General features: G+C 36.4%; 1 protein-coding gene across 22 annotated transcripts in view; it reads left to right on the forward strand.

Annotated features, from left to right (window-relative positions):
• Window positions 1–26,850, forward strand: part of LOC137298373 (CLIP-associating protein 1-like) — a 144,184-nt gene that overhangs the window by 107,198 nt on the left and 10,136 nt on the right. For 6 of the 22 annotated variants that reach the window (XM_067830602.1, XM_067830600.1, XM_067830616.1 and 3 more), the window contains 17 exons: window positions 229–270; window positions 483–632; window positions 5,302–5,403; window positions 9,186–9,341; window positions 10,025–10,072; window positions 10,457–10,524; window positions 10,848–10,964; window positions 14,132–14,235; window positions 15,302–15,365; window positions 16,061–16,224; window positions 17,069–17,147; window positions 20,572–20,715; window positions 21,436–21,522; window positions 22,278–22,664; window positions 22,994–23,072; window positions 24,194–24,232; window positions 26,564–26,630. In XM_067830602.1, the coding sequence (XP_067686703.1) occupies window positions 229–270; window positions 483–632; window positions 5,302–5,403; window positions 9,186–9,341; window positions 10,025–10,072; window positions 10,457–10,524; window positions 10,848–10,964; window positions 14,132–14,235; window positions 15,302–15,365; window positions 16,061–16,224; window positions 17,069–17,147; window positions 20,572–20,715; window positions 21,436–21,522; window positions 22,278–22,664; window positions 22,994–23,072; window positions 24,194–24,232; window positions 26,564–26,630 (1,897 nt within the window). The remainder of the gene's footprint in view (window positions 1–228; window positions 271–482; window positions 633–5,301; window positions 5,404–9,185; window positions 9,342–10,024; window positions 10,073–10,456; window positions 10,525–10,847; window positions 10,965–14,131; window positions 14,236–15,301; window positions 15,366–16,060; window positions 16,225–17,068; window positions 17,148–20,571; window positions 20,716–21,435; window positions 21,523–22,277; window positions 22,665–22,993; window positions 23,073–24,193; window positions 24,233–26,563; window positions 26,631–26,850) is intronic. The other 16 variants (XM_067830607.1, XM_067830604.1, XM_067830598.1 and 13 more) reach the window with 7 other exon arrangements.

Below are 26,850 nucleotides of genomic sequence, written 5' to 3' on the forward strand. Positions count from 1 at the left end.
GAATGTGTGTAATTTAGTTTTAATATATGCACCATCCACTTTATACATCAGAAACACTCCATGTCATTGTAAAACTTACTAATAATTTATCCCTGGACATTTTAGGTCAGAAAAGTTTAAAGGGAATGTTTCCCGATATCGTTTGGCAAAGAATCAGCAGAGTTGCCCATTATGTGATACAGTCTGTCCATGTTTTTGTATAAAGCCTTTTTCTTATCATCATACCAGACTCGGATTTTGAAGTCGACCTTGACATTCGTCGAGCAGCAGGTAAGCAGCAGGTGAAAGGTCATATTACAGGGGGTCACATGACCTAGTCACATGACTCCTCAGGTACTTAGACCGCTTGGCCCTAATACGCTGCTGGAAATGTGAATGCTTGTCTCTTGCTGTCCTGTTTTCTTCATATTTATTGAAAAATTAATTTTTGTGCACTTGATATGTTTTGACACAATTATTTTCACGTTTTGATCCTGTTGCAGCTAAACCTTATCAGTCTCCCTATGCTCAGACGATTATTCGTTCTAGTAGCGCAGCGGATTTGAGCGGGACAAACGGTTCCCCGACGAAGCCTCGTTCATCATCTATGTTAATGGCCTCTAGGCTAGCAAAGGGATCTACCAACTCACTGCGTAAGCACTAACCTTCTACAACCCACCTGCTCCTCACTTGGAGCTCAGACAGGGCCTGGATGATTGTACAAAGGTTCTTGGTGAAACTCATCATTTCATCATTTTACTCTGAATCATTTTTTCACGTTTGTTCATTTCTTGCACAGAGTTCTTTGATAATTTCTTTGCATTTTTCAAATCTGTTAAAATTTTCACAATCTTATGTTTTCCACGTTTCTAAAACTGGCAAACCTCACTGTTTTTAAATGATTTTTTCTAAGTATTCAATATACTTATGTCTATATCCATCCACGTTCTTAGCATGATTTTGAAACAAACGAATGATCTGTCTGAAATATTAAATCTTTCATTTCATGTTATCACACACAGAAGCCAAGAACCTTTCTCCAATCATCAGTGGCCACCTTTACGACATATTACATCCAATATTATTTTAAATTATCCAAACCCTTTCAAATGATTATGATCTACAAATGGATATGTCTACAAAAGCCTACTTTGATACCCTTTGAAATTTCTTAGTGGGTATAGATATTACTGTGTACCATGAGATATTTCAGTGAAGCTTTGTAGAAAGTATATTTTTCAAAAAGAGAGAACTTTCATGAATATTTCTGTTATTGTTGTTTGTTTCATCATTGAACCTTTTTACGTAAAAGAACTAAAATATGCTTCCTTTGAAATACTCTCCGGTATCAATCTTTATCCAAATAGTAGTTTAATACTATTTACCTGAAAACTGGTTTAGAGGGTTCCTTCCTTAATTATTATATTATATTTACTCTTTAGACTTTTCACAAATTCATCTATGATGACAAAAAAAATTTATAATTTGTATAACTAATCAAAATCTGAAGAAAAAAAATCAAAATAAATAATTTCAGCATGTCCAACTGTCAAAAATATCTATCATGAAAGTTTACCCAAACCACAAATATGCAAAATAGAATTTGTGAAATATCTGTAGTTCTACCTACCATATACCGTAGTTTGACTCCTGAAAGTAGCTGATATGTATATATCACCCTAGCTAGATGCGGTGTATTGAGATTTATCCACAAACCCCATATATGCAACAGGATTGACTGTGTTGTATTTTGCCACTTTTCAGTTGTTTACATTGGCTGTTAAGCTTTTGGTTGATTATTGTACCAATACCAGCTTATGTTACGTGTGAAGCTTGCCAGACAACTACTTCAAAGTCCCCATGCATCACGAATGTGTCTGCGATATCATGGGATGTGTTTGCTTCAGATTTTGTCGATGAATATGGCAAAAAGAGTTCCATGGGAATAGCAAGATCAAAATGAAAATGTCCCAGGTAGTTCTGCATCATTGCTAATACATAGACTGTTTGTGGTGTATGTGTTTTTAATGATGTGACGGGTATGGAGACATGGATCTGAAGCAGATGTAGGTCATGATTGGAGATTTGAGGTTGTGTCTTGTGCTCGTTATTGTACAGTGAGGTGATAACTATTCAGAATGTATCAATTGCATTTATGAATATATTGTTCAGATATGTATTGTTTGTTCAGTATTTTGTTCATGCTCTTTTGAAAATGTTTTAAATTTCAGCTTAAGCAAATTATTATTTGTAAACTAAATTTTCTGAAAATTCAACCTGAAATAATTGCACTGTTAATATGACTAGTATATAATAATCACATACTGTATAAATGTGAATAACCTAGGTTTAATGAAGCACACCCTGTTAGGATTATAACTTAACCCATATATGTGTATAATCAGCTTAGCAAACAAGTTCATTGGCTGGGAGCCAGATGACTGATGTGGTCCATGTATGAATCAGAATTCAGGAGAAATAAATAATAAGCACTAAAAGAGCATGACTTCTGGGACTGTGGTGGTTCTGTGGATGTTGATGAGTATCACATGTGGGGTTTTCTGTGACCTGGGTGTCCAGTTCTTGGGTCAGTCCCCACTATGGGCTATTTGTTCAGCATTGTCATTTGGCTGGTCAGTTATACACACACAAATGAACTTTAGATATCTTGTTTCCTCGTGGTTGAATAAAGAATACAAACCAAAATCAAATATCCCAGATAATTACCTTTTTCAAGATTTAAATTTATGAGGATCTGCAAATATTTTTTCCTGAATATGTGTCAAACATACCTGAGGAAAGAAGTTGACCTTGAGGTTATCATCCCTAGTTCGTGATAATGAAGACAACCTGATAAGGTAATAATGTTGGAAACTGTTCCTTAGAGACTGACTTTCAAATGAATGACAACAGAATGGCATGGACTTCTCTGGTCATGTTCTTATGATGCATGGTGTAAACTATCACGAACAAAACAAGCATCCTTCCATTTTCTGAGCTCAAGAATGTCCCAGTATTGCAAGCCATCCAACTGCATCTTAATCACGCTTCTTTCAAGTTACATACTTATTTGAATTGTCCATTTATAAATTCAGGTAATCATCTGGATACCTTAGAATTTTGGAATGGTTTTATATATTTGTTATAATGTTGGAAAGCCATAAATTTTGTATTTATATATATTTGAATTATCCATTTATCATTGCAGTTAAGCTTTGTATTGGCAGTCCAGATATCTTCGAATTTTGAGCCAGTTAAATATGTTTGTAATAACATTGATGAGCCATAAATCATGTCTGTCTGTATATTTGAATTATCCATTTGTCCATGCAGTTAATCTTTGAATTAGCAATCCAGATATCTTAGAATCTAATCGTAATAAGGCTGATATGACATAAATTGTGTATCTGTATATAACCAGAAACCGCTATATCATTCCCTCGCCTTCGAAACCAGCAGTAAACTAACCTGAGAAATGTATTGACATAAAGCTCGTGCATTTTCACGCCTCGTAGTTTAATGTGATAGTGATGACTGTTGACCTATTCACCGGCTCCACGTTTGTACAGGGTGCATGAAAGCACTTTGCTGTATGAAAGGTTATGATGTTAATGTAATACTTGTCTCTCAAAGGACCAGGACAATGCATGTAGGAGATATTATCATACATATTCACACCCCTACACTATGGAAGCCCTGTATAAACATACTCCACTTGAGGTAAACACAGCTCAGCAATAGAAGTGATTGCTCAAATGTGCTCAGTCTGAACATAAAGTGATAGAAGTTTTTTTATGGTCTAGGCTGTTGGGAAGAGATATCTGTAAATACTACTTGTGAACCAACATGATACATAAGTGAACAGTCTATTTTTATGGTGTTCTACTTGAAACTTGTGGATTGCTGCAATTATTCTGTTTGATTTTGTAATCCATACTATCAGATAGGGATAAATATGGGGTTATTACTTTGTATTGATTGTAACATTTTAAGGTCGCTAAGAACCAGAGGTGTTCTGAAAAAAAAAATATGGCTCTCAAGATGTTTCCAGGGACATATCTGATAAATCAGTTATTAATGTTTAAATTTGCATGTTTGAAATGGTTAAATAAGTGAATTGGTTTTAAGTGCTGGACATGTTAATATAATTATGCTACTCAAATATTAAGACCAATCCTATTCTGTCTTATTCCTGTGGTAAATGTGTCAAACAATGATTAACTATCGTAATATACCACGATATATAAAGTCTAGTAATAAGGCATGCCAGATTAACTATAATATGCCATGACTGATTAAGAATAGTGATATGAAATTTGTGACCCTAATATTTTTAGAGCAGTATATATAATAATGTCAGTTCATAGATGGCACTGTTGATATTCCCTAGCATGTAGATAAGTGTGTACATGCTACTACGTATTGAGACAAGTCTGCAATGTGACCATGGGCTCGGGATAGAGTAAAGAGACTTTCATACAGTGAGACGCTCAGCTGTTGGGTAGCTGTACACTTAGTGTATGGTACACTGCCAATACGGCTGCTTATTATAAACTGTATTGAAATCAACATGACCTTACGTTTAGCTAGTCATTGTATATCTCCCAATAAAAGCTTGAGTGACTCACAGCCAGGGAGCAGGCTGTCTCTGCACATAAAATCAGGTGTAGATGAACACCTTGGTTGGAACAGGGGAGACCAGGGCAAGACAAATGGCTGTTGGGGACTACCAGAACGGGATGATTCCTTCACGCAGTGATAATTCCCCAGGGACTAAAATGAGGAATCATGTTCACTTCTCGATCTTTCCGTATGTACAATACATCAGCAGTAATCCCCTCCCCACTGATGATGACGATGTTGATGAAGGTAGGGTATGTTTGTTATTGTAGGTAGTCATGAATAATAGTTCTTAATAATGAACTTATGCTTTTCCTGGTCTTGTATACTTAAGCATGGTAGTGTTATGATACATAGATATGGAAAATCATAGGAGGAGTAGGTAAGGGGTATTGCTTGTAAACTTTGATCATCAGCACCCAAATAGGTTTTTGAAGGAGGTGAAATAAGGTTCTTTTGAATAAATCGTTTCTTTTTATCAGATAAGCTAAATATAAACAAATGAAAAAAGGGTTAAAGAAAACCTGAGCATTTTGTTACAGCAGTGGAATAAGATTATGTCCTTATAAAAATTTTTACAACTAAATACTGTTAAAAAGATGAGATCACGTTAAAAAACAGCATGGATTAACAGACTTTTTTTCAGGCTGGGTTACCCCGATCTGGAGCGGACATGTATGAAAATGCCAGTTTTCATTACAGCTCGTCAGAAGTCTAGCAGCATGAGTAGTAAAACAGTCACAAGTCTTGTGACTCCTGATCGCAGCCGATCTCGCTCCAGGATAGGTGTCTCTCAGTCTCAGCGTGAGTAACAGTAGCATGGCATTAGATCAGGGGACACCACTCTATACTGTTAGCATGAGGAGACTGAGAACTACAACAACATCATATTTGAGTGGAAACACTGGCACTGAAATGATCAGTAAATCTAGTCACCCTCAGTCAGACCCTTGTTTGTTAATTATACTTGGGATGTGTTGGTACTGTGTTAATACTGCCCAGATATAGTTCTGGACAGGTGGCTGTTTACATCTGAATCTTTAGAATGTCAGAATCCATCATACTCTACAATAAGACCTAGTCTTTTGTATCCACATATTTATACCTTAGGAGTATGTTGAGATCCGTCATGCGTGATATTCTTTTTATGCCTATTCAATAGTTGCATAAATTATTTTCTACGGTCAACAAAAACATGTTCAGTGATGGATAAAAGGTCTGATTGAAGTAGATTTGGTATTCATTTCATTGTCAGTGTTTTGCCCCAGCCCCAGGAGACTGACCTTGACTCCTGTACTAGATGTTTAGGTTGGTGTAACTAGGTGCTGTGAACTAGCTGCATGGGAGATGGGGATGTGTGGTCGTCCCCCTCGGATACCTACTAAAGCATGTTCTATGACATGCGGACTATCTCCTTCTAGTGTCTTGTAGACTTCTCTGGAAACAGGAATCAGCATTACTGCATCATTCGCTCGTTTATCGATCACTTTCCTGCATCAATCATCAATTTCTTCATCATTCACTCATCACTTGCTGCATCATTCAATTATTGGTTTATTCATTGTTTATTGCATGATTCATTTCATCGTCCATATCAGTTGTGTCTTCAGCATCATGACCTGCATCAATACTTTCATCACAAACTGCATCAATACTTTTATCATGATCTGCATCATTACTTTCATCATGATCTGCATTACTACTTTCATCATGATCTGCATCATTCATTTGTTATTTACATCATTCATTCATTTATTCATTCATATTTTCAACCTCATTCTATCATTTATTCAACATCTGATGCATCATTCCATTCATGCATCATTCCATTCCATCATCATTCAGCCAACATCTGGTGCATCAGTCTTCAGTTCCCATGATCAGTTGAAATGCTGTGCAGTTGTGTCAGGATCTGCTGATATGGGTTTGAGCCCAGATTTCATCAAGATTATCATCTGGTGTTTGTGATGGTTCCATTAAAGTGGAAAATGATCTGCTTGATCTTCCACTGTAGTTTGATATGCCATGACTGGCATGCTGCAAAGGCATCATTAGGCAGCTCATTTTTTCTTTCTTTCCAAGTTGTCTTCTTTCATCACCCATTTGGCTGATACGTCATGTACCCAGTAACTGAATTACTGTAATTACTGTCTCCTGAAAGTAAATTCTTTACCCTCTAATGGGGTTTCCACTTTCATTGTCATAGTAGCAGACAAATCTGATAGATGCTATTACTGATGAGTTTGAATAGCATTTGGAATGGTACTTTTATAATTAATGACTCCTTCATTACCCACCCATTATCATTGGTGCTATCAACAATGCAAACTGTCAGTATTAAAATCTTGAAAATCTGAAGCCTTCAATGTAGTTACATCGACATTATTGTCTTTATGTTTTGACTAATGGTCAAAGAACTGTTTGAAGGTTTCCATTTGTCTTGCCATTTAAAGGATTAGGTCACAATATTTAGTGTATAATCTCAGTTCGGTTGGTTTGAGATTTCCAACTTACTAAAGAGCACCCAACTTCCTGTTGTATGCTTACTGAACTAATTATATGATAAGTGAAATTAAACAGACATTCAAACTGACAACTCAGTAGTTGGAGGAGTACTTGGTCAGAATTTGTTCAGAAACAGACCAGTCAGTAGGTTGGGAGTACAAACACTGTGTTTGGTTCAAGGCTGCTTAGTGGAGAGCTGCTTTCAGTGATAGTGATTGAACTCCTCAAGCAACCTGCCACTGTGAGGAGCTTGGTGGGGTGACCTTAAGGGAAGATAACTCTCAATCATTCAACACAAATCCCGTGCTTTGTCATTTCCTTCATTTACTATAATTTGGTTCATGCTTTTTCAAGACTAATGAAAAGTAAAACTTCTGTGTAAAATGCTCTGTCATTTCAATTATTATTCCAACATTGCAGGGTCTCTTGTATGATTCTATTAACACTTTGAAACGAATATGGCAGTAATGTATTAATCATTTGTATCTGTTTATCTGAGCTACCCTAAAATCACTTCATCGATTGTTTTAAAATGTGAAAAGTTGCTGTAACCTCCAACCCATTCTTGCCTAAACAAGCAAATAAAACAACAAAACTAATATATTTTCATATTAAAACTGTGCTCCAAGTTAAATAACTCTGTAAGGCATCTGTGTTTATTGTTTGAGGATGTTTCGCAAATACTTCCTGATTTCCCTAAAGTGAGTGGAGAGTATTGGCAATGTTTCATTTTTCTCCTGTTATTTTAAGAGTGGTTGTCCAGTGTTGCTCATTCTCCACCAACACCTCATTGACCTGTTCTGAACCAGTCATTGTCCCTTTCTTGAAACCTTTTCCAGCAGACGGACTCTTCCATTTGTAGTTATATTGGAGTAGATACATTATTAACAACATATTCTCATTTCAGGAATGAGTGATTCATATGAGACAATTAATGATGTGAATATATTCAGCATGAATTTTCCTATGCATGAGTTTGAAAGATCTGCAATATTACTGCTCAGTGTTTCCTGTAATTTTATTTATGTGATATTAGCGATATTACTCTGTTTCTTTTGAGCATGTTTTTTCAGCTATGTGCTTTAGGTATGACTCTGTACATATGTATATATGAAAACTTACAATTGTTGACTCTACAACTTCTTCGTTTCCAAGGTAACATTTTTCACATTTAGAACCCCCCAATTACCAGTTTGTTTTTTAAGTTTTCTCTATTTTAAGAAAGATGAAGAAAGAAAAAAAGAGCAAAAAAATATTTTTTAAAGAAATATTACTGCTTCTGTGAATTTATTTTTAGAAATTTTAGATCTAGCCAAAATCATTTTACTTATATTTGTTTAAACTTGGACAAAACTCAGTCTTTGGAAGATATACTGATTGGGTGTTGATAACGACAACAGAAAATATATATCTTGGAAATGCGGAGTGCATGAAAATGCAAAGATTATGTATCCTTACATGATGAACATATGTATGTTTGCTAACATTAAGTTAATCAGTTTTCACAACTGTTAACCGTTCAGGCATATTTAACTTCACAGTATTATTGTGTAACTATACTGACATGTGTGTCTCACATAACATGGTTCATCATTAATGTGGACGTGTGTCCAGCACCTCATCTCATGGTAACATTTCATTGTGGCATCCTGTTACGCCCTCCTGGGTCGCATAGCTCATCTTTGTTTCTGCCAGGACCAGAGCTACTGTGTGCATTTTCAGCTGTGACATTTATTTTATTCATTGTATATATCCTTCATTTCAATATTTTAAACAATTTTCTATTGTCAAAATACATAGAACAATTAAGCCTGTCCCATGCAATTATCATAATTCAGCTTGGTTGACCTGAGCTCTGCAGGTTTTTTTATTTTATTGGTATGTAATTATTGAATATATAAAAATTAAACTTATGGATTTTGTTCATGGTTCTCTTTTTGAAAATTTTATAAAATATTTACCAAGAATGATAATATACCGTAACAATTAGTTAACCGTTTTATGATTTGATGTACAATTTACGTCACAACTGATTATTTTGATGTCTTTGTGTATTGAATTCTTGATTGTCTGTTTAACAGCTAACAGTCGGTCTGGCTCTCCCTCATCTCGACTGGGCTACATCACCCACAGCTCAGGTCGTGTTGACCCCATGGCTTCAGGTCGTCCCCGAAAGTCGGGCATCCCCCGCAGTCAGGGCACCAGTAGGGAGGGGAGTCCCAACAGACATACTTATGGTCAGATATACTTCCTCTTCACTGATGTTCCTTAGGTTTCTTCAAGAAAGAATGTCTAGATTCACATATTTCAGCTTGTGATCCAGACTGGTTTGATGTCTGTGGATCATTTCAAGGGTGTGTTTGTACAAAATGACCTTAGCCCTAAGACTATCTTAAGTCTATGTTAAGGTATTGGTCTGACCTTAGCGCTAACATCGCTCTCTACAAAGGCACCTTAACTCTGATCCACAAGTCGTTTGTATTGTTATGACTCATCGTACTGCTATACTTTATCATGGACTTGTGAATTTTGTGAAAAATGAATGCTTTTTGGGTAGGGATTTCAAACTAAATCCCGTCAGCAAGTGTTAAGATAAAAATTATCAATTGGTATGAAATTGAGGTTTAAAACAAACTAATATCAGAAACTCGGATTTATTTTGAATAACGTTCAGTCCAATGGCATCCTAAATGGAAAGGTGACAAAGCTTTTACTTTCAGTGATTGTATCAGGGAATTGCAAGTCTGCGTACAAGATCATCCAGTTTAGTGAATCTTCAGTAGCCCATATAGATAGAATATTCAAAGCGCATTCTTTCTACCTCCTTATTCATTATTATAGAAATATTCATCAAAGTGGTTCAGACCACCCTCTCTGAATGTTTTCATGCATTTGATCATTGATAATTGCGTGTTATCAGGTCGTGAAAGAAGATTGAGTGGAAGCAAAGTTAGCCATGGCTCGAAAGGTTTGTGATCATGGGATGAATATGTTACATGAGATAAACATTTTTTGCTTTAAATTTTGTAATTGAAGAAGAAATAAGTCACACCCTTTGAACTTGAATACCATACTTTTAACTTTCTGAATTTACCATAGTTTGATATTGACAGTGATACTCAAAGGCCAGGGTTCAATTCCTCACATGGGTACAGTGTGTGAAGCCCATTTCTAGTGTCCACCCGCCATGATATTACTTGAATGTTGCTAAATGCAGTGTAAAACTAAACACATTCACTAAGTTGAAATACAGTTCATGCACGGAATACATTTCCTGGTTTCAAAACACACCAGTTTGTATTCTGTCATTACTAGTAGATAAAGAATACAGTTGTGATGTTTTGTGATCCAGGTGCAGTTATGGCCCAGCGATTGCTGCGGCCTGGCTCTGATGTGGAGGATGCTTTGTTTGATGCTCTGGTAAATATCCATACAGTGTTCTTAGACAAGATATGTCATATTTGGAATTTCACTTTCTTAGTAAAGTACAAATTCTAGTAGGGGGCAATACATAGTAGTTCTTAAATTGTTCATTTGTCACACTTAAAGGCAGTGGTTCGATTTCCTCGTGTGAACTATGTGTGAAGCAATTTCCTTGCTGTGATATTGCTACAATAGTGCTAAGACCTAACTGAAGACACCCACTCTTGTGCACGCATAAGTACTCATTAAAGTGTCTGTTGGCATATGGTTGTGTGTATTGCCTGAGCTTACTGTTCAGTCCCTAAACAATTTTGTTCCAGCAACGGGGACCGGCAAAGAAAAGGTTTGACATGTATGATTCCGACGACAATGCCAGTGAGACATCCAGTGTGTGTTCCGAGCGGTCATATAACTCCTACAGTGGCCGGACATCAGAGGTAGGCTGACATTAGAGCTCCAGTTAATTGAGCAGATTACTAGTACCATCAAGACTAACAGTAAACACACTCCCAGTTCATAATCTTTCATGCACTACTCAAAACAAGTTAGGGACAACTTGATAATATTCTTTAACATGGATTTGTCTATGTGAAAATATAAATTATTTGAATGCATTTTGTAAAATAGCTACACACTAACAATTTAATCTTTAAATGTGTGAATATAACTGTTGGTGTATCATATCAAACACATATGACTCGTGAAGGTCCCGGGGTAGAATAGGCCTTCAGCAACCAATGCTTGCCATGAAAGGCGACTATGCTTGTCGTAAGAGGCGACTAATGGGATCGGGTGGTCAGGCTTGCTGACTTGGTTGACACATGTCATCAGTTCCCAATTGCGCAGATTGATGCTCATGTTGTTCATCACTGGATTGTCTGGTCCAGACTCGATTATTTACAGACCGCCGCCATATAGCTGGAATATTACTGAGTGTGGCGTAAAACTCACTCACTCACTCAAAAACATATTAGCACTGTAGTCTCATTCTACTGTAGGACAAGTACTAGTACTTTTGATAATTAATACTGAGAGTGTTGTCTTGCTTACACTCGCTCAGGCGGACTCCGATATGGATCGGAGACATCGTCACCCGAAGGTCAAGGTACTGACATCGGCACTGCATGTTGTTTCTGTCTGTTAGAATCCTTTGTTCCGTGGCTTGTATACGTGTACATCAGCTGGTTGATGATAGCCTTGCAAGGAAGCGGGATTTCTGTTCATACTTACTGCTATTAGTTTTGTTAGCAGAAGAAAAAGAATGTTTTGCTTTCAAGCTATGATATATACTATTCCAAAGATGCTAAAAATCTCCTAAATATTTCATGGTTTTATTAAGCTGTGATGCCATGAAATATGTTGGGTGTTCTTCAGCTTCTATTAAGTGGTACAAATTTGACTGTATAGACAGGTGATTTGAATCCAACCAGTTCACATCTGTAAATGGGCATGTGATTGATTTTGTGTCACTGTGTCATGGGAAAGTCTGCAAGTACATCCTTTTCTTAACTTGGACAAGTGGACTGATAGAAATTGGATCTACTCTTTGTTTTAGAAGAAATTTATCATTTGTTGGCGTATATATTATTTGATATTCATATTGTTACATCTTATAGGTCCGTGCCAACTATATGTGCCTCATTATCATGTCTTTATTGTTTAGTAGACTCACATCTATGATGGTCAGATGTCATTTGAGTCTGTCACTTAGTACATTTTTTTATTCCTGACACTTTTTTTCCTTCATTTATCCCAGCAGAACACTTTTTTTTGGCACTTCAAATGATTCATAGGAAAATTAATCATGTAAGACATTTGCTGAATGATCAAGTGAATACATTTTTTGTTTATTTCCCAGATTTTATGTCCCACTTAAATTTAATTTGAAACTTAGTTATGTACTAGTTGTGTACTTGAAGAAAGTATCTTTGTGTGCAAATTATTTTCCATATCTGAGTGTGTATTCATGCTGTGAGTGTGTGTGTGTGGTCTTTTTTTTTGTTGGTTAGAATAATGAAGTGATTAGAATTAGTTGTAAACATCGTACTTTCCTTTTTTGTCAAAGCATCAAAGCCTGTTGAGGTATTCTCCCAACACAGTTGTCACAGAGGAGGTAACTACATGTGTCAGTGGTGGCCTCCAGTTTCACCTACCCTTTGTAGCAGTGCTCTCGTTATGTATATTCCCTAGAGGTGTCACTAATCGGATATTTTAGAGTCAGTATTTTCTGTCAAAACTGACATGATACATTCATACATGGAAACGTCACCCAAAAAAATTCTGAACGTGAATAGAAAGTAAATTTTCTATGTTGAGCTGCATTAATTGACTTAAAGCTAAATGTGAGCGTGGCTGATCAATTAAATGCTGAAAATTGAACGTTCTGCATTTTGATTATTTGTCTTAGCCATTGTCATTTTAACAAATGATTTTTTTTCTTGCAATGAATTTCAATTTAGTCTCAGTATTCAAATATTCATTAATTTATGTGGAAGCAGTATGAGAATTGAGAATTTATAGGTGCATTGATACTTAAATGATAACATCTCTAGTATTTCTTTACAAGGCATACACTGAGATAGGTTATCAAGATTCTCACTTTTTCTGATGATTTGTCAGTGGGTGGGCTTGGGTAGTCCTGTTGTTTAAGGCACTGCAAGGTCTTGTGTAGTTGTGCAAAGAGCTAGTGTTCAGGTTTTAGATCTCAGATCCCCAGTGATCATCAATATGGACATACAGGACCATACCTCAGTGATAATTGTTGGGAACATTATACTTACAGTGAGCAACCCTCATTAATCGGTGCAATAACTATGTACCTTACTTCAACACACTGATCAAAGGAAGACGTGCTTCACGTGTTTTCTTGTGCTATCGCTAGCAACTTTTCATGTCTTTGCTTCAGTCTATGTCACACTTTACACATTCAATCCCGGTGGTATGCCAGACCAGAATCAGAAGTGTGGCCTCCGAAATGGAGGAGCATTTGGGTTGGTGACAAACAGGGGAGATGACTCTCAGCTAGGACCTGCCTGGCCACAGGCACTTGCTAATCACTTGCTAATCACACAGATTCTCTCTGTTTGATTCCCATTAAGAGTGCATTGTGGGAAGAGCCTTCCCTCTGTCTATGTGAACCCTCATCACTGCCTTATATCAGTGGATCTCACTTAGTAGATGCTTACTGTCCGTGTAGTAGCAATGTTATAGTCATGGTACTTTCTCGTCAGCTAGTCGTGTGTATGGTCATGGTTTAGGAAACATTCAGAAAAGTGTTTGGTTTTTTTTTCGTTATAAGTCTATGTTAAGTCTGTTTAGTATTTGCTGTTTAACAATCGCTAAAATTTTCACATATTGCAAGTCTTATTAGATTTCATGAATTACCTATTGAGTTACTGTGACAGTAATACTACCTAATACAAACCAATAATAGACAGAAAATGAACTCTTCCTCACTGTCATTATAATCATTACATCAGACAATTAGTCTGTGGTCAGATCATCAACTTGTGTTATCAGCATTTTCAGGGATTGTTATTCATCATGTACACTGTGCTAGCTTGTAGTGAGTGGTTTTATATAAGTGACTGTGTTCATGTTTCAGGACATGCAGGAGATCATTGCTCAGCTCGGCAGTGGCTCGTACACAGAGAGGAAAGAGGGGCTCATATCCTTACAGCATTTACTTAGAATGAATAGATACCTTAGGTGAGTACACCACACAGGTTGTTGATACAGTCTCTGTATTATGTTAGGAGTGATGCCGTACATGAGTGTGGCATTGAGGTGGTCTCTGAATATGTTGGGGGTATTGCTGTTTGTACGTACAGTGTGTGAAACCCATTTGTGATGTCCCCTGATGTGATGTAGTTTGAATGTTGCTAGAATAAAACCATGCTCACTCATTGGCTCACTATTATGTTCGAGAAGTAGAATTGTCCAGGAGTGCAGAAGGTTGTGTTTTTGTTTGAGTAACGCACCAGATAATGTTAGAAGATCGTACTTGTTTTTACCTTCCTTGGGGGTTGCCATTAGCCGTCTACGTACAACTGTGTGTCAGGTAGGGATGCAGCAATTCGGTTCGATTCATCATAAATCGAATCTGACATATTAGTTTCGATTTTCGATAACCATTATCACCATTTCATTTCATTATTTGAATGTTTAAATTTTTTTCACACAAAGTAATTTGAACTCCGGCTCGAGCAGGTTTGAGCACTGAAATAAGGCAAAACATGATTGGTTGAAGCTGGGCTAATTATCCTGTGAGAATTGTTATTGGTAGACATTGCCAAGTTGACAATGGATTTCATGCTTAGAAGCAGACTTACTTGAACTCTGCGTGTTAAATAAAATCTCATGGTTTTACTAGTGTAAAGAATTGAATTGAAAATGATTGAATCGTGGGTCCAATATCACAATGATTTTGGATCGGGGTCTGGGTAAATCATTGCAGCCCAAGTTAGAGGGGGTATCTACAGCATAGTATTGGAGTGGGATATCATTATAACACTGACTGTGATGTCAAACTACATTTTACCTCACCACAAGTGGAAAAGTAATTTGTCGTTATGATGCAGGTGTCATTCAGTTACAAATGATACAGCTCATTAAATACTTCTTGGTGTCATGTTTTTGCTGGTTAATTCCAAAAAGCACCAGATCATACTCATGCCCTCATTAACTGGTATCTGATCTATGTGTAGCTTCTTTTTATATTTTTTAAATATTTTTTTAAATGAATTTCTAATTCTAGTTATGTTTTGTTTTTCAGTCGTGTAGAATTGAAAAAGGTTACAGAGATATTTACTAGAATGTTCCATGATCCGCACAGCAAGGTGAGTAACTGTAGAAGTAGTTGTCACTATAATGTTTAGTTTTGTCACATGTTATGGATGTCAACTTCTTTATTGTGAATAACACAATGTTTCGGAGCAAGCATCAACTCTGAAAGGTGACATCCATAAATCTTGCTTTTCTTATTCCGACAACATTCGAAACGTTTGATATAAATTTATCTAATACCAGAACCTATGACTAGATAAAGCTGTTTTTAAGTAAAACGAGAATAACTTAAGAATGTTAAGAGTTATAACAACCACAACCAATAGATATATATGTGTATGTTTATTGCATTTATATACATTTGGCTGCCTTGTTTATACATGGAGTGACTCAATGTGCTTTATGCTGGACTCAGCAATATTGTAGCATTATCGTGGCAGTCTATAAACAATCAAGTCTGGACCAGACCAAGTCAGAAACCTGATACCCTTATCTCGTTAGTCACCACTTAGGACATGCTTGGGTTGCTGAAGATCGTTTTTAACCTGGATCTTCCTGGGTCGTTTTTACATGGATCTTTGTGTAGATTGAGTTAGGGTGCTAAAAGATTGGAACTGAACTGCTGCTTCTGTATCTCAATCTCATCATGAGTCAGAAGTTATGCAGTAAATTCAGAGGATTTTTGTCCATGTGCAACATTAGGTTTGTGTTTTACGTGGTCTGTGACAGTATGCTTGTTTCTCTTCAGGTGTTCAGTATCTTCTTGGACACACTGGTGGAGCTGATCGGCCTCCACTGTCGGGATTTGCTGGATTGGCTGTATATCCTTCTCACTCGCCTCCTCAACAAGACAGGGGCAGACATGTTGGGATCAGTCTATGCTAAACTGCAGAAAGCTTTAGATACTGTTAGGTGAGTACCTGTATATAGTGCTCCATTAACCGTTGCAATATGTGCCTTATATCACACCTGATTCTAGGGCATTTGGGTAGGCTAGTGGTTAAAGCGTTTGCTCGTCACACCAATGATCCGAATTTGATTCCCCACATGGGTACAATGTGTGAGGCCCATTTCTGGTGTCTCCCATGATGATTTTGCTGGAATATTGCTAATAAAAGCGTAATACTCATGTCATATATGGTATCACTATGAAATAACTATTCATCGACAAAAACAGATGAAAATTCATAAATTAATGCATGCATTCACAATTGATTCTGTGGTTATTGTTACGCATTCAGCAGAGTTGCCTCCCTTAGCCAGAACAGGATCTGTTGATGATAGCTACTACTGCCAAATTCATCATGATTATTACACTTGGTTTGTTGGCACCATACCTGAACTCAGGGGTTGTCCTATGCATCTGACAGTTGGTTCCATCTAGTTTTTAACACATCTCACTTTCAGATCCAATACTTGAACACAAAAACAGGCTTTAGTTTGGGGTGCGGTGGGGTAGACTAATGTTTATCATGTTGAAGACATTGAATTCAATTCTCCACATGGGTACAGTGTGTGAAATATTGCTATGAGTAACATGAAATCAAACCAACTCACTCACTCACCTCAAACTGGGTATCACAAACAAATATCTAATCATTGAGAAAAAAGATCTGAAAATTCATGTGTTTAATGCTTGAAATGTTTTGTAGTTTCAAAAAGGATCTTGTAATCTAGCATCAATAGTTATGTTAATTCTTTATCTGCACCACTTGATTTTGAAATATTCATAAATATTTGTTTCCTATGTTTTCAGAGAAAACTTTCCAAGTGATCACCAGTTTAATACAATAACAAAATTCATCATAGATTCAACACAGTCCCCAAATTTGAAGGTAAGTCTGTGTATGTTGTGCTGTGGAATGCCGACCTCAGAATTCTGGTTGTCGCTTCCTTAACAGTTTTCTATCATTCAGGTTTTGTTCATTGCGTCCAGCAAGCCACTTTCTTTGTGTCCTGAGTTCGCAACTTATTTGGCAGACATGCATGCGAAAAAAGAAAATGTTAAAAGTCCTATTTATCCAAATTATCCCTCTTGTTAGAAGAATGTGCAGATGTGATGGTAGTTAGGGTGTATCGAAGTGTGAAATATATATATTTTTAGCTTGATTGCTTACAGGATTTAAAAAATATTCAGCTAAAATGTAGAGTCAGAAAACTCCCCTCACTGTCCAATATGCAATGTCTGAATACTCTATAATAATAGATCATTATGTATAATGCTTGAATATATCAATTAACATGATATTTTCTTTCTCTTGCTTCTAATTAGCAAAAGGTAATATTAGTTTGTTGTGAGCATGGGATGTTTTGTATATTATCAAGGGAAACAACTCTGCCAGCTTGTTGTTTGCAATTGTTGTTTTGTCAATTCAGCTGTTTTGTGTTTTGTCAATGAAAATGCGTGCAATGTTTTGTGTTCGTGTACTGAGTGCTATCAGTTAAGTGTTATTGTGTTGGGTCTGTGTATTTGCACACTTGCATGAACCTGTGCTGCACATTTCCATCATTGTTTTACAATGTGTATTAATTTTGATTATTTCCTACTCTGATTGAATGTTTTTAAACAAACCTTTACATTTAATGGTATGAATTATAAGGTAAATCAGTTTTTAAGCCAGATATAATGTAATGTCAGGTAGAAACTAACATTTTTTCTTAAATGTTTCAAAAAGTACACTTAAAATGATGAAACAAATGCTTTAATCATTGCTCCCAGTTCTAAAATGTTATAAATTTGAGTCTGTCCATTGGCAGCTACACAACAAATTATGAAAAATATTGAGAATAATGAGAATATTTACAACACGCCTTTTCCAGGCTCGATATCCTGCTCAAAGTGCACACACAATCTGATCATTACTACCTTGCATAACCCAAGCTGACTGTAAGACCCCAGAAGGTTATTTGTCTCATGACTTATTTATGAAAATTGTGTACATATGATGTTACTAATATGAAAATACTTAAATTTAACTCGAACGATACAAGCATATTGGGATAGAAGTTTTGCTTAAATGTCAAATCTATTTTGACCTTTCCATCTTAAAGAAATTTGTTCTTTTCACATTTGATATTTTTCTCACATATAATTGTTCAGCACCATCATGTATCATGTATTTTTTCTTCACTTCTGTTTGCTTATTTTTTGGGGTCATAATTTGTGATGGATAAATTTTTTTCACTTTAGTTCATGAAGAAAAGTAGTTGGTATATGAAGGTAGAAAAATGTAATTTGGTTAAAGGTATTTGCTCTGCTTTCAGTGTGAATATGGCATTGTTGATTGAATCCTAAATATGAATGAAAATAACCTCATAGAAAACTTGATTATGTATAGAAACCAATAATTCAAATAACGATTGTATGTTGAATATTTGATAAATAACTATCCTCATGTTCTGTCAGTTTAAATGCATGGAACAATCCACTAGCATAACTTTTCTCATTTGATTTATCTTTTTTTGGAACAGTTATTTCATTTTCAGTATTCTTTGAAATTAATGTTAAACCAATTCAATAATACAAATCAAATACACTGACTGCATGTAATTAGCTTTGAAATATAATGTACGTATTGCAATGATAGTATTTTAAGAACTGTTTATAAATAATCTAAAAATTACAAACAGTAGTTTTGTTTTGATTACATATTCATTTTTATATGTAATTGTATGTATGCCAGAAATTTGTAAGAGCATGATAGTAATATATGAGCAATTGTAAGATGTTAATATATTTTTGTTAGTAGTAACTGGAATACAATAAATAATCTGTTGTGCTTTATGTTGACATTTGAAATTAATATATAGGGTGTGTTTGAAAAAAAATATCTTGACAAAAATTGCTATGGAAATTCAGATATATTATCATCACCACTTGAAACAATGTAGATAAAGATATTGTTTGATAAATTTTGGATATGATTCTGTTAAAACACTCTCATTGCTACTTGGAACTTGACCAAATTGGTAGAAGTTGAATTCTTTGTTTTTTCTGTGTGTTGGTAACTTTGTCAGTTGTTGGTCTTTTGAGTTGGGCGTTCAGATATCCAAAATTAATCAGTTAAGGGGCGTTGGGATAGCCAAGTGGTTATTGCGTCCACTTGTCATGCTAAATGTTTGGGTTCACTTCCCCACACTGGTACAATGCCCATTTCTGGTGTCCCCTGCCGTGATACTGCTGTACTATTGCTAAAAGTGGTGTAAGACCCAACTCATGCACTCACTCATTCTGAAACACCCCATCCCTGTGAATCAGTGTATATCCTTGTTGTAATATTTCTTCTTATAGGGATAGTGATGGGTTATGTTTATTGTGATTATAGTATAAAGAATGTTTAGAGAATGACCAGATCTTTGTAATCAAGACTGGGCTTTATGTCAGATTTCAAACAGGGTAGCATGCAAATAGGGAAAATATATTTTGTTCAAAATTGAGACTTGTTAATTATTTTTTTAGCTTTGGAATTATTTTACCATCAAATTTTACACTGCATTCAGCAATATTAAACTAAGTATTTAAATCTGTTCTCTGTAAATCGCACTGTTGTTTGTGCAGGTCAAGTGATGTCATTAAGGCCCAGCATTTGTCAGATGTATAGCAGTATGAATTGGGAAATGTTTGATGTCAGTGGCGGGATTGTAATTGATGTTTGCTTATTGTCCTCATGAAGTTTTAGATAAATCCCTGCAAGATCAATCATCGGATACCACCCACATTAAATTATTTTGAAAATAGTGTGAGCACAGTGACTGAAAAAAGAAGTGTTGGATTTCTTTATGGTTTGCATGCTTATTATTTTAAAAAGTGGATTTAGTTCGACAGTAGATTGTCCAAGCTTCAACAGAAGCAAATTTGTGTGAGACAAAGGTGGATGTCAAACAGTGCTCACTTTGTTGTGTAAATGTTTTGACCATGTTGTATACCAATTTACATTATACCTCTACAAGATCAAGTAATTGGATGATATTGTCGTTTCTCCATTGATAGGTTATTTTTTAAAAAATCTTGCTGTACACCTGGAAGATATTTGTGTTTTTTGGCCTTATTTACATTTTGATGTTATATTGATCCGCCATTATTTTTTAGACCGCCGCCATGTAGCTGGAATATTGCTGAGTGTGGCATAAGACTAAACACTCACTCACTTTATTTTTGATATGATGAACAAATTGATTTAGTGACAAGTGGTGGGGTTTAGCAAGATACTCTTGTGGTGGAGACTGCAGAGTTACCTCCCTTGTTTGCTTCTGTTCCAGGTTAAGATCGCCATGTTGCATTACCTCAATAGTCTGATTATTCACATGGCGTCCTCCGACTTTGTAAATACCATGGATGTCCGGTTAGCAGTCTCTAGAATCATCACATGGACAACAGAACCAAAGAATACAGAAGTTAGAAAAGTAAGTGTGACTTTATTTGGGATGTTTGTGTCACAGACGGAATTGTAGAACATCACATGAACCTGTGAATTCATGTGTCAAAAGGTGTGGTAGACAGGAATTAGAAGCATCAGCTCATTACTTTGAATTGGGCTTAATACACTAATTGTGTGATGCCTTTTTAGTGTTCCTTACTTTGATATGCTACTAGTAACAATGTATGCTAAAATCATTTCTAAGCAACTTCATGCTGATCTTATTTCAGCAAGTTTTGCACTGTCTCAGTAACGAATTGCACAGCAGTGATTTTTATACAATAAATTAATCTTAAATGTGGTTGAACTGTTGAAAGGAATGTGTTGTTATTATGTTTATTTACAATCTGTCATCAATCCAATTTTTATTGGTTCAGCCTTTGTTTGATTCCCACATGTGTACAATGTGTGAAGCCCATTTCTGGTATTCTCTGCCATGGCATTGCTAAATGTTGCATAAATTTACACTCACTCACTCACTCACTTAGAGAATCAGCATTTCACTATTAGGTGCTTGCTTCAGGCATGCCAGAAAATTGTGACCTTCATTTGTACTCCTTGATTTACCATGATTGTTGGCACAGCACCTGTGTTTGTAAGCAATTTGATAAACAAAAGGCCTACATCACTGACATGCTGTTTTTAATGAGATACTGGTCAGAGCAGTTGGACCATGAACCACATGTACCATCCTTGTTTGTTGCAGGCTGCCCAGTTAGTCCTCATAGGTCTCTTCAACTTGAATGCCCCAGAGTTTTCCCTCATGCTATCAGCGTTGCCCAAAGCATTCCAAGTAAGTAAATCACACTCTTGCTTCAAACAGGTGCTTGTTCTTGTTTGTTATTTTGGACACTTTATAAGGAGAGATACGAAAATTATGATTATGTGCTCAGTCTTTTTGTTGTAAATGAGCTATTGAAACCATCAACAGCAATAATACTACAAGTTCAAGGAGGAATTTGGGCACTCACCCGCAGTGGCTGGTGAAATTTATGTTTTGCTCATGTGTTCCAGGACCCGTGAAGATCCGGGTTATGATTGATCTTCAGTAACCCATGCTTGTCGTAAGAGGCGACTAACAGAATCGGGTGGTCAGGCTCGCTGACTTGGTTGACACGTCATCATATCCCATTTGCATAGATCAGTGCTCATGCTGTTGATGACATGATTGTATGGTCCATTCTTGATTATCTGCAGACCAGTGAAAATATAGCTGGGATATAGCTTGGTGCATTACAAGTGTTCCAGGGTTAGAGACTAACTTTTGTTTCCATTTATCTGGAACAATTATCTCTTACAGTGGTAAAAGTGGTCGTCCTTCAGTGCTTAATGGACTTTACATTTCTGAGGCTTTTGATCCATGTTTTAGTATTTGTGTGATATAGTGTTGTTAGGATTTGAAGAACTTACTTAGCTGGTCCGGTTTCCTGGGTAACAAAGTTAAAGTGATTTTATCTATGTTGTCTTCCTTCTGATAAAGAATAGCATCATAGAAATTCTGTTGATCAAGGACTTGTGCATGTAACACATATGACTATTTTTTTAAAGGATGGTGCCACTAAGATATTACACAACCACATTCGCACAACGAGCGAACCAATGGATGTACTGTCCCCCCGCAATGCAGCCAGCCCCGGGCAGCAGAGGAGCCGGCCTCCTTCTCGCTCAAGTATTGGACACCCAGATGAGTTTGAGACGGAGAATTTGAATCCAGAGGACATCTACAATTCCATTAAAAAGACTTCTGCTGACATCCAAAATCTTAGCATAAACAGCAAACTGGACCATTACGATGATATTAAAAAGAAACGTGAGTTCACATCACAGGATTCTGGGATTCAGGACTTACGGAATGACAGCCCCGATGCTGTGGATGGTGGGAAGAGGGCGCTGCATTATAACCCGTCACACTACCAGGAAGAAGTCAGGAATAGGGTGAGTTGACCGGATGAATTGATGAGATGAGTTGACTAGATGACTTGATTAGTTTTTTTTCTGTTTTGTGTCTCTTTTGTACGAAGAAAATTAAGTCTTTATGCACAGTGTGTTATTGCTGTGGGATATTCTACAGAATGCTGGACCAGCACAGTCTGATACAAATAAATAATGTGTTGGTCATTAGTTGTAGAAGTTATATACCATATTCACAGCATTAATAGCCAATGACCTGATTCAGACCAACTGGAATTTTGCTCATAGTTAACTTACTGCCCATTTTCAATTTACAACTTATGGTTTACATTGTCATCATGTTTTGTCTTCAGAATGCAATGAATGGCTACAATAACAAGCTTGCCCTGGCAGAGGCAGTATATGACGGCGAGAATGACTTTTTCAATAAAGGTAAGATGGACAGCATTTTGTTCATAGATAATTTGGGTTGGTTCTCATTGACATTCCTGCTTCAGATTCAGCGTAGATTTAGAATAGACATTTTCATAGATATAGTTTTACTATATATATTTGTATATACATCTAATTAAGGACATCTAGCTTAGTGTTAATCAGTAAACTGTAGCAACAAAATATGCATGAACACAGAAGTCTTATTAATTATATCTGGCAGAATGGCAACAAAAGGAGTTTCTCCACCATGTCATACATCATGGACACAGTGGTTCCTATCAGTCCTCTTGCCACCTTGTCATGAGGGGTGGTGGAGTAGCCTAGTGGTTAAAGTGTTAGCTCAACAGGCTGAAGACCCAGGTTTGATTCCCCACATGTGTACAATGTGTCAAGCCCATTTCTGGTGTCTACTGACATGATGTTGCTGGAATATTGCTGAAAGCGGCGTAAAAACAAACTTACTCACTACATGTTGATGAAAATTGGAACATACGTTGCCCAGCGGTCTTCGGGTCGCATGGACAGAATACAGAGTTGCATACCTTTGGCACAACAGGACCTAATGTCATAGGTTTGAATGCGGGTTTTCCCTGCTTGTTTATTAGTTTGTCAGCACCATAATCATGCTGGTGGGTTTTCAGAAATAATAGTAAACATTTGTGACCTGTATCAATTTGTCCAAAGTGCTAAGCTCAGCTCACTCACACACACATCTCTGTGGGCAAAGGGATGCTACTATTGGATGATGCCACACCTGTGATGTGACAGATGCTATTTTCATGTGGCTGAGAAACTGCTGAAATAACAAATGTAGTAATATAATTCGTGATAATAAGACTATGTTCCGTTGTAGCCCGTTGTGATAAGTCCCACCACACAAGTACTGTATGCACAATAATACACTTACAAATTCATCATCCATCATCTAAGTGTTTTTGTGTGGTGATTCTGGTCTTAAATTGTGGTTTTATTTGCTACAGTAGTGTTGTGTACATGTAGTAGTATTGTCTGTGACACCGGTAGAGGTTCATAACAAGGTGTTTTCTATTCAGTTTTTCCCCAGAGAGATATCAAGAGTTGTCGTAATTATTTTTTGAATACCCTTGATTTCCCCCTAGCTCCATGGCACACCTTCTTGCTAGGGTCCCCTTCGTATGGTGAGGATTTTATCATTCAGTCCATATTTTTGTTTGTTTCTGTTTTCTTTGTCTGAAATAAATGTAAGCCTCTTCCAGCAAGATGCACAGACTGTTGTTTTGGCAGGAACTCTTTCAGAAGTGCCTAATGAGATAAGTTGTACCTACTAAATTATAGACCAGGAGTCTGGTGTTAATACGTACTGTGTTTATCATTGGTTGTAGAACTCAAATACCATATTTACCATAATAAACATCCCCTCACTGACTTCTAAACCAATCTGTAAAAACTCCCAAATAAAAGCAAGAAAATTTATGCAAGTTGTATTTTGTGGTTCATGGTTCATATGCTACAGATCCTTTCACCATAAATAAAAAATGAAGAAAGTAAAAAATGTTAGAAATTTCATCCGAGTGTCTTTTGAAACAGATTTTTAGTGTGTATGTTTTTTTATGATTTCATACTTAGCTTCAATTCTTTTTAAAAAATTAATGGTATTAAATAGCAGGGTAACTATTTATAGTGGAAAAGTCTGTGAATCTTGTTGGATGGAAGACTGGACTATCAATTTTGTTACTGCTGTCCTCATCACCTCTGGTGTAAGGCATGTGTGTGGGGGGTACTGGTTCATTTTGTCTCTGGGGTCCCTCGAGCAGCTCCATTTTCTTCCGGGGATGTTGGTGAGAGGCTTGAAGCATGTTGCCCCAAATGTCTTTTGAGATCACACAACTGATGCTATCATGTACAGAGACCCTATCTTGATATCAAATGAAGTAATTGTTGTTTCAATCAAGAAATAATGTGATCAACTTTATGGTTTTGAATTTTTTTTTATTTCTAAATAATTTCTTAATTTTATGATAAAGTTATTCAAAATAGTCTGCAGACTGATTTATTAAATTCCTCATGGTAATCACAAGTTGATATTTTATTTTGTATCGTCTCAGTTCATGGCACATTCTTCTTCTTAACGTAATAAGATTAAGTTGCAAATATATATGTAGTTGAAGAGGTGTTGTATATTTCATGTAGTTTTCATGTGTCATGTTTGCTGTTGTTAACAGCATGTGCTGTCCAGGCACAAAGCACACCAATTCTAATCTTGTGTCAACTTAATCTTCATTGCACTCAAACAACACTTTCACAGATTTTCCACAACACAGTTAACTGACACCACTAGCAATGGATGTTGTCACTTTCATTTCTCACTGTTGTCATGATCTTGAAATTAACTTTGAATTACGCACAGAGGTTTGTCATAACTTCTCATACAATCTCGTTGGCATGTTGCTTGCTAAAAAACCAGTCATTCTAGCATTTTATGGGAGCTTCATCGAATATCATTGCACCAATCGCCCATCTATACACTTTTCAAGATGTATAGCCAGCTTTGAATATGTGTAACAAAGATTCACCCATTTAATCAATGTTGTAAGCTTTCTAGCTATTCATCATTATTTATGTGACAGAATTGGTTTAAAATTTCATTAAGTGTCAGGAAAACTGTTCATGTCATGTTTGAACACTATAAATGGAGATAACGCTTTTGTCGCTTGGAGCATGAATTTTGTAGATTGATGTAGCATTGAGATGTTGTCATCATGCCTGCATGTGTCACTGTAAAAGACGAATAGTGTTTCATATATTTATTTCATTGTCATCCATCATCAATCATCTTGCCAACCGGGCCTGAGAAGAATGTTTATTGCAATTATGATTGAATGTCATGAGACGAGGTGTAACGGCAGTGTTTGTCGTCATTGTATGTCATTCATCAACATGGAGAACATCACAGCTGAATGCACTACTTCCCTGATAAGTTTTAAATCCGTTCTGTCAGTTTGACATAGATTTGTTAAGTGACATCAACTACTCTTGTTGATCATGTTCCCTGATGTTAAAGACATTGGATGCTGGTTTTATGCCCCAACCCATCAATTATTTAGGGCTTTTCGGTACAATACTTGTCATTTAGTGGTTTGAGATATAATGTATAGCAAAACGTTCCATGATTGAATCAATCTTTGCCTCTGTTAGTTTAAAAACTCATTTTGAAAAATATATTCACATCAGTTGTTAAGTAATTTTCTAGTAGACTTTATGTGTCACCTGAGCAACTATGTTTCATCATATATCTAGAGGTGGATGGCACAGTTGCTTGAGACTATTTACCACTATTCGCTGTACAGAGTTATGCCCCTTTTCGTGCCAGGAGTCAGTGATAAATGAGGACAACTGTAAGAACAAGTGGGAGGTGCTGTGGATGTGTTGATGAAGGGGATACTGAGTGTTGAAGGAGTATAGTGATAAGGCAGTGTAAACCAGCACTGACGGCTCTTTATGTGTTGTAGGTTCGTCACCAGACCAGGGTGAACTCATCAGTGAAATTCTTAATGAGTTATCAAATCACAATGAACGGTAAGTACATTTGCACAGGACAGTATTGAATAACAAGAGGGTTTCCTTCTGGTTGTCATGCAACAAATATATGTTCCTACTTTTCAAGTGGTGATACAGAACAGTGTCTTTTAAGTGTATTAATCAGAACAATGTGTTTATGTGATTTGACATCTTTGGAGTTGATTTGCAACAGGCCATTTAAAAACCTTTCATGCAAACTAGGCAGAAAAAAATATTT

Source organism: Haliotis asinina, chromosome 10 (genome assembly GCF_037392515.1).
Source record: "Haliotis asinina isolate JCU_RB_2024 chromosome 10, JCU_Hal_asi_v2, whole genome shotgun sequence".
NCBI lineage: Eukaryota > Metazoa > Mollusca > Gastropoda > Lepetellida > Haliotidae > Haliotis > Haliotis asinina.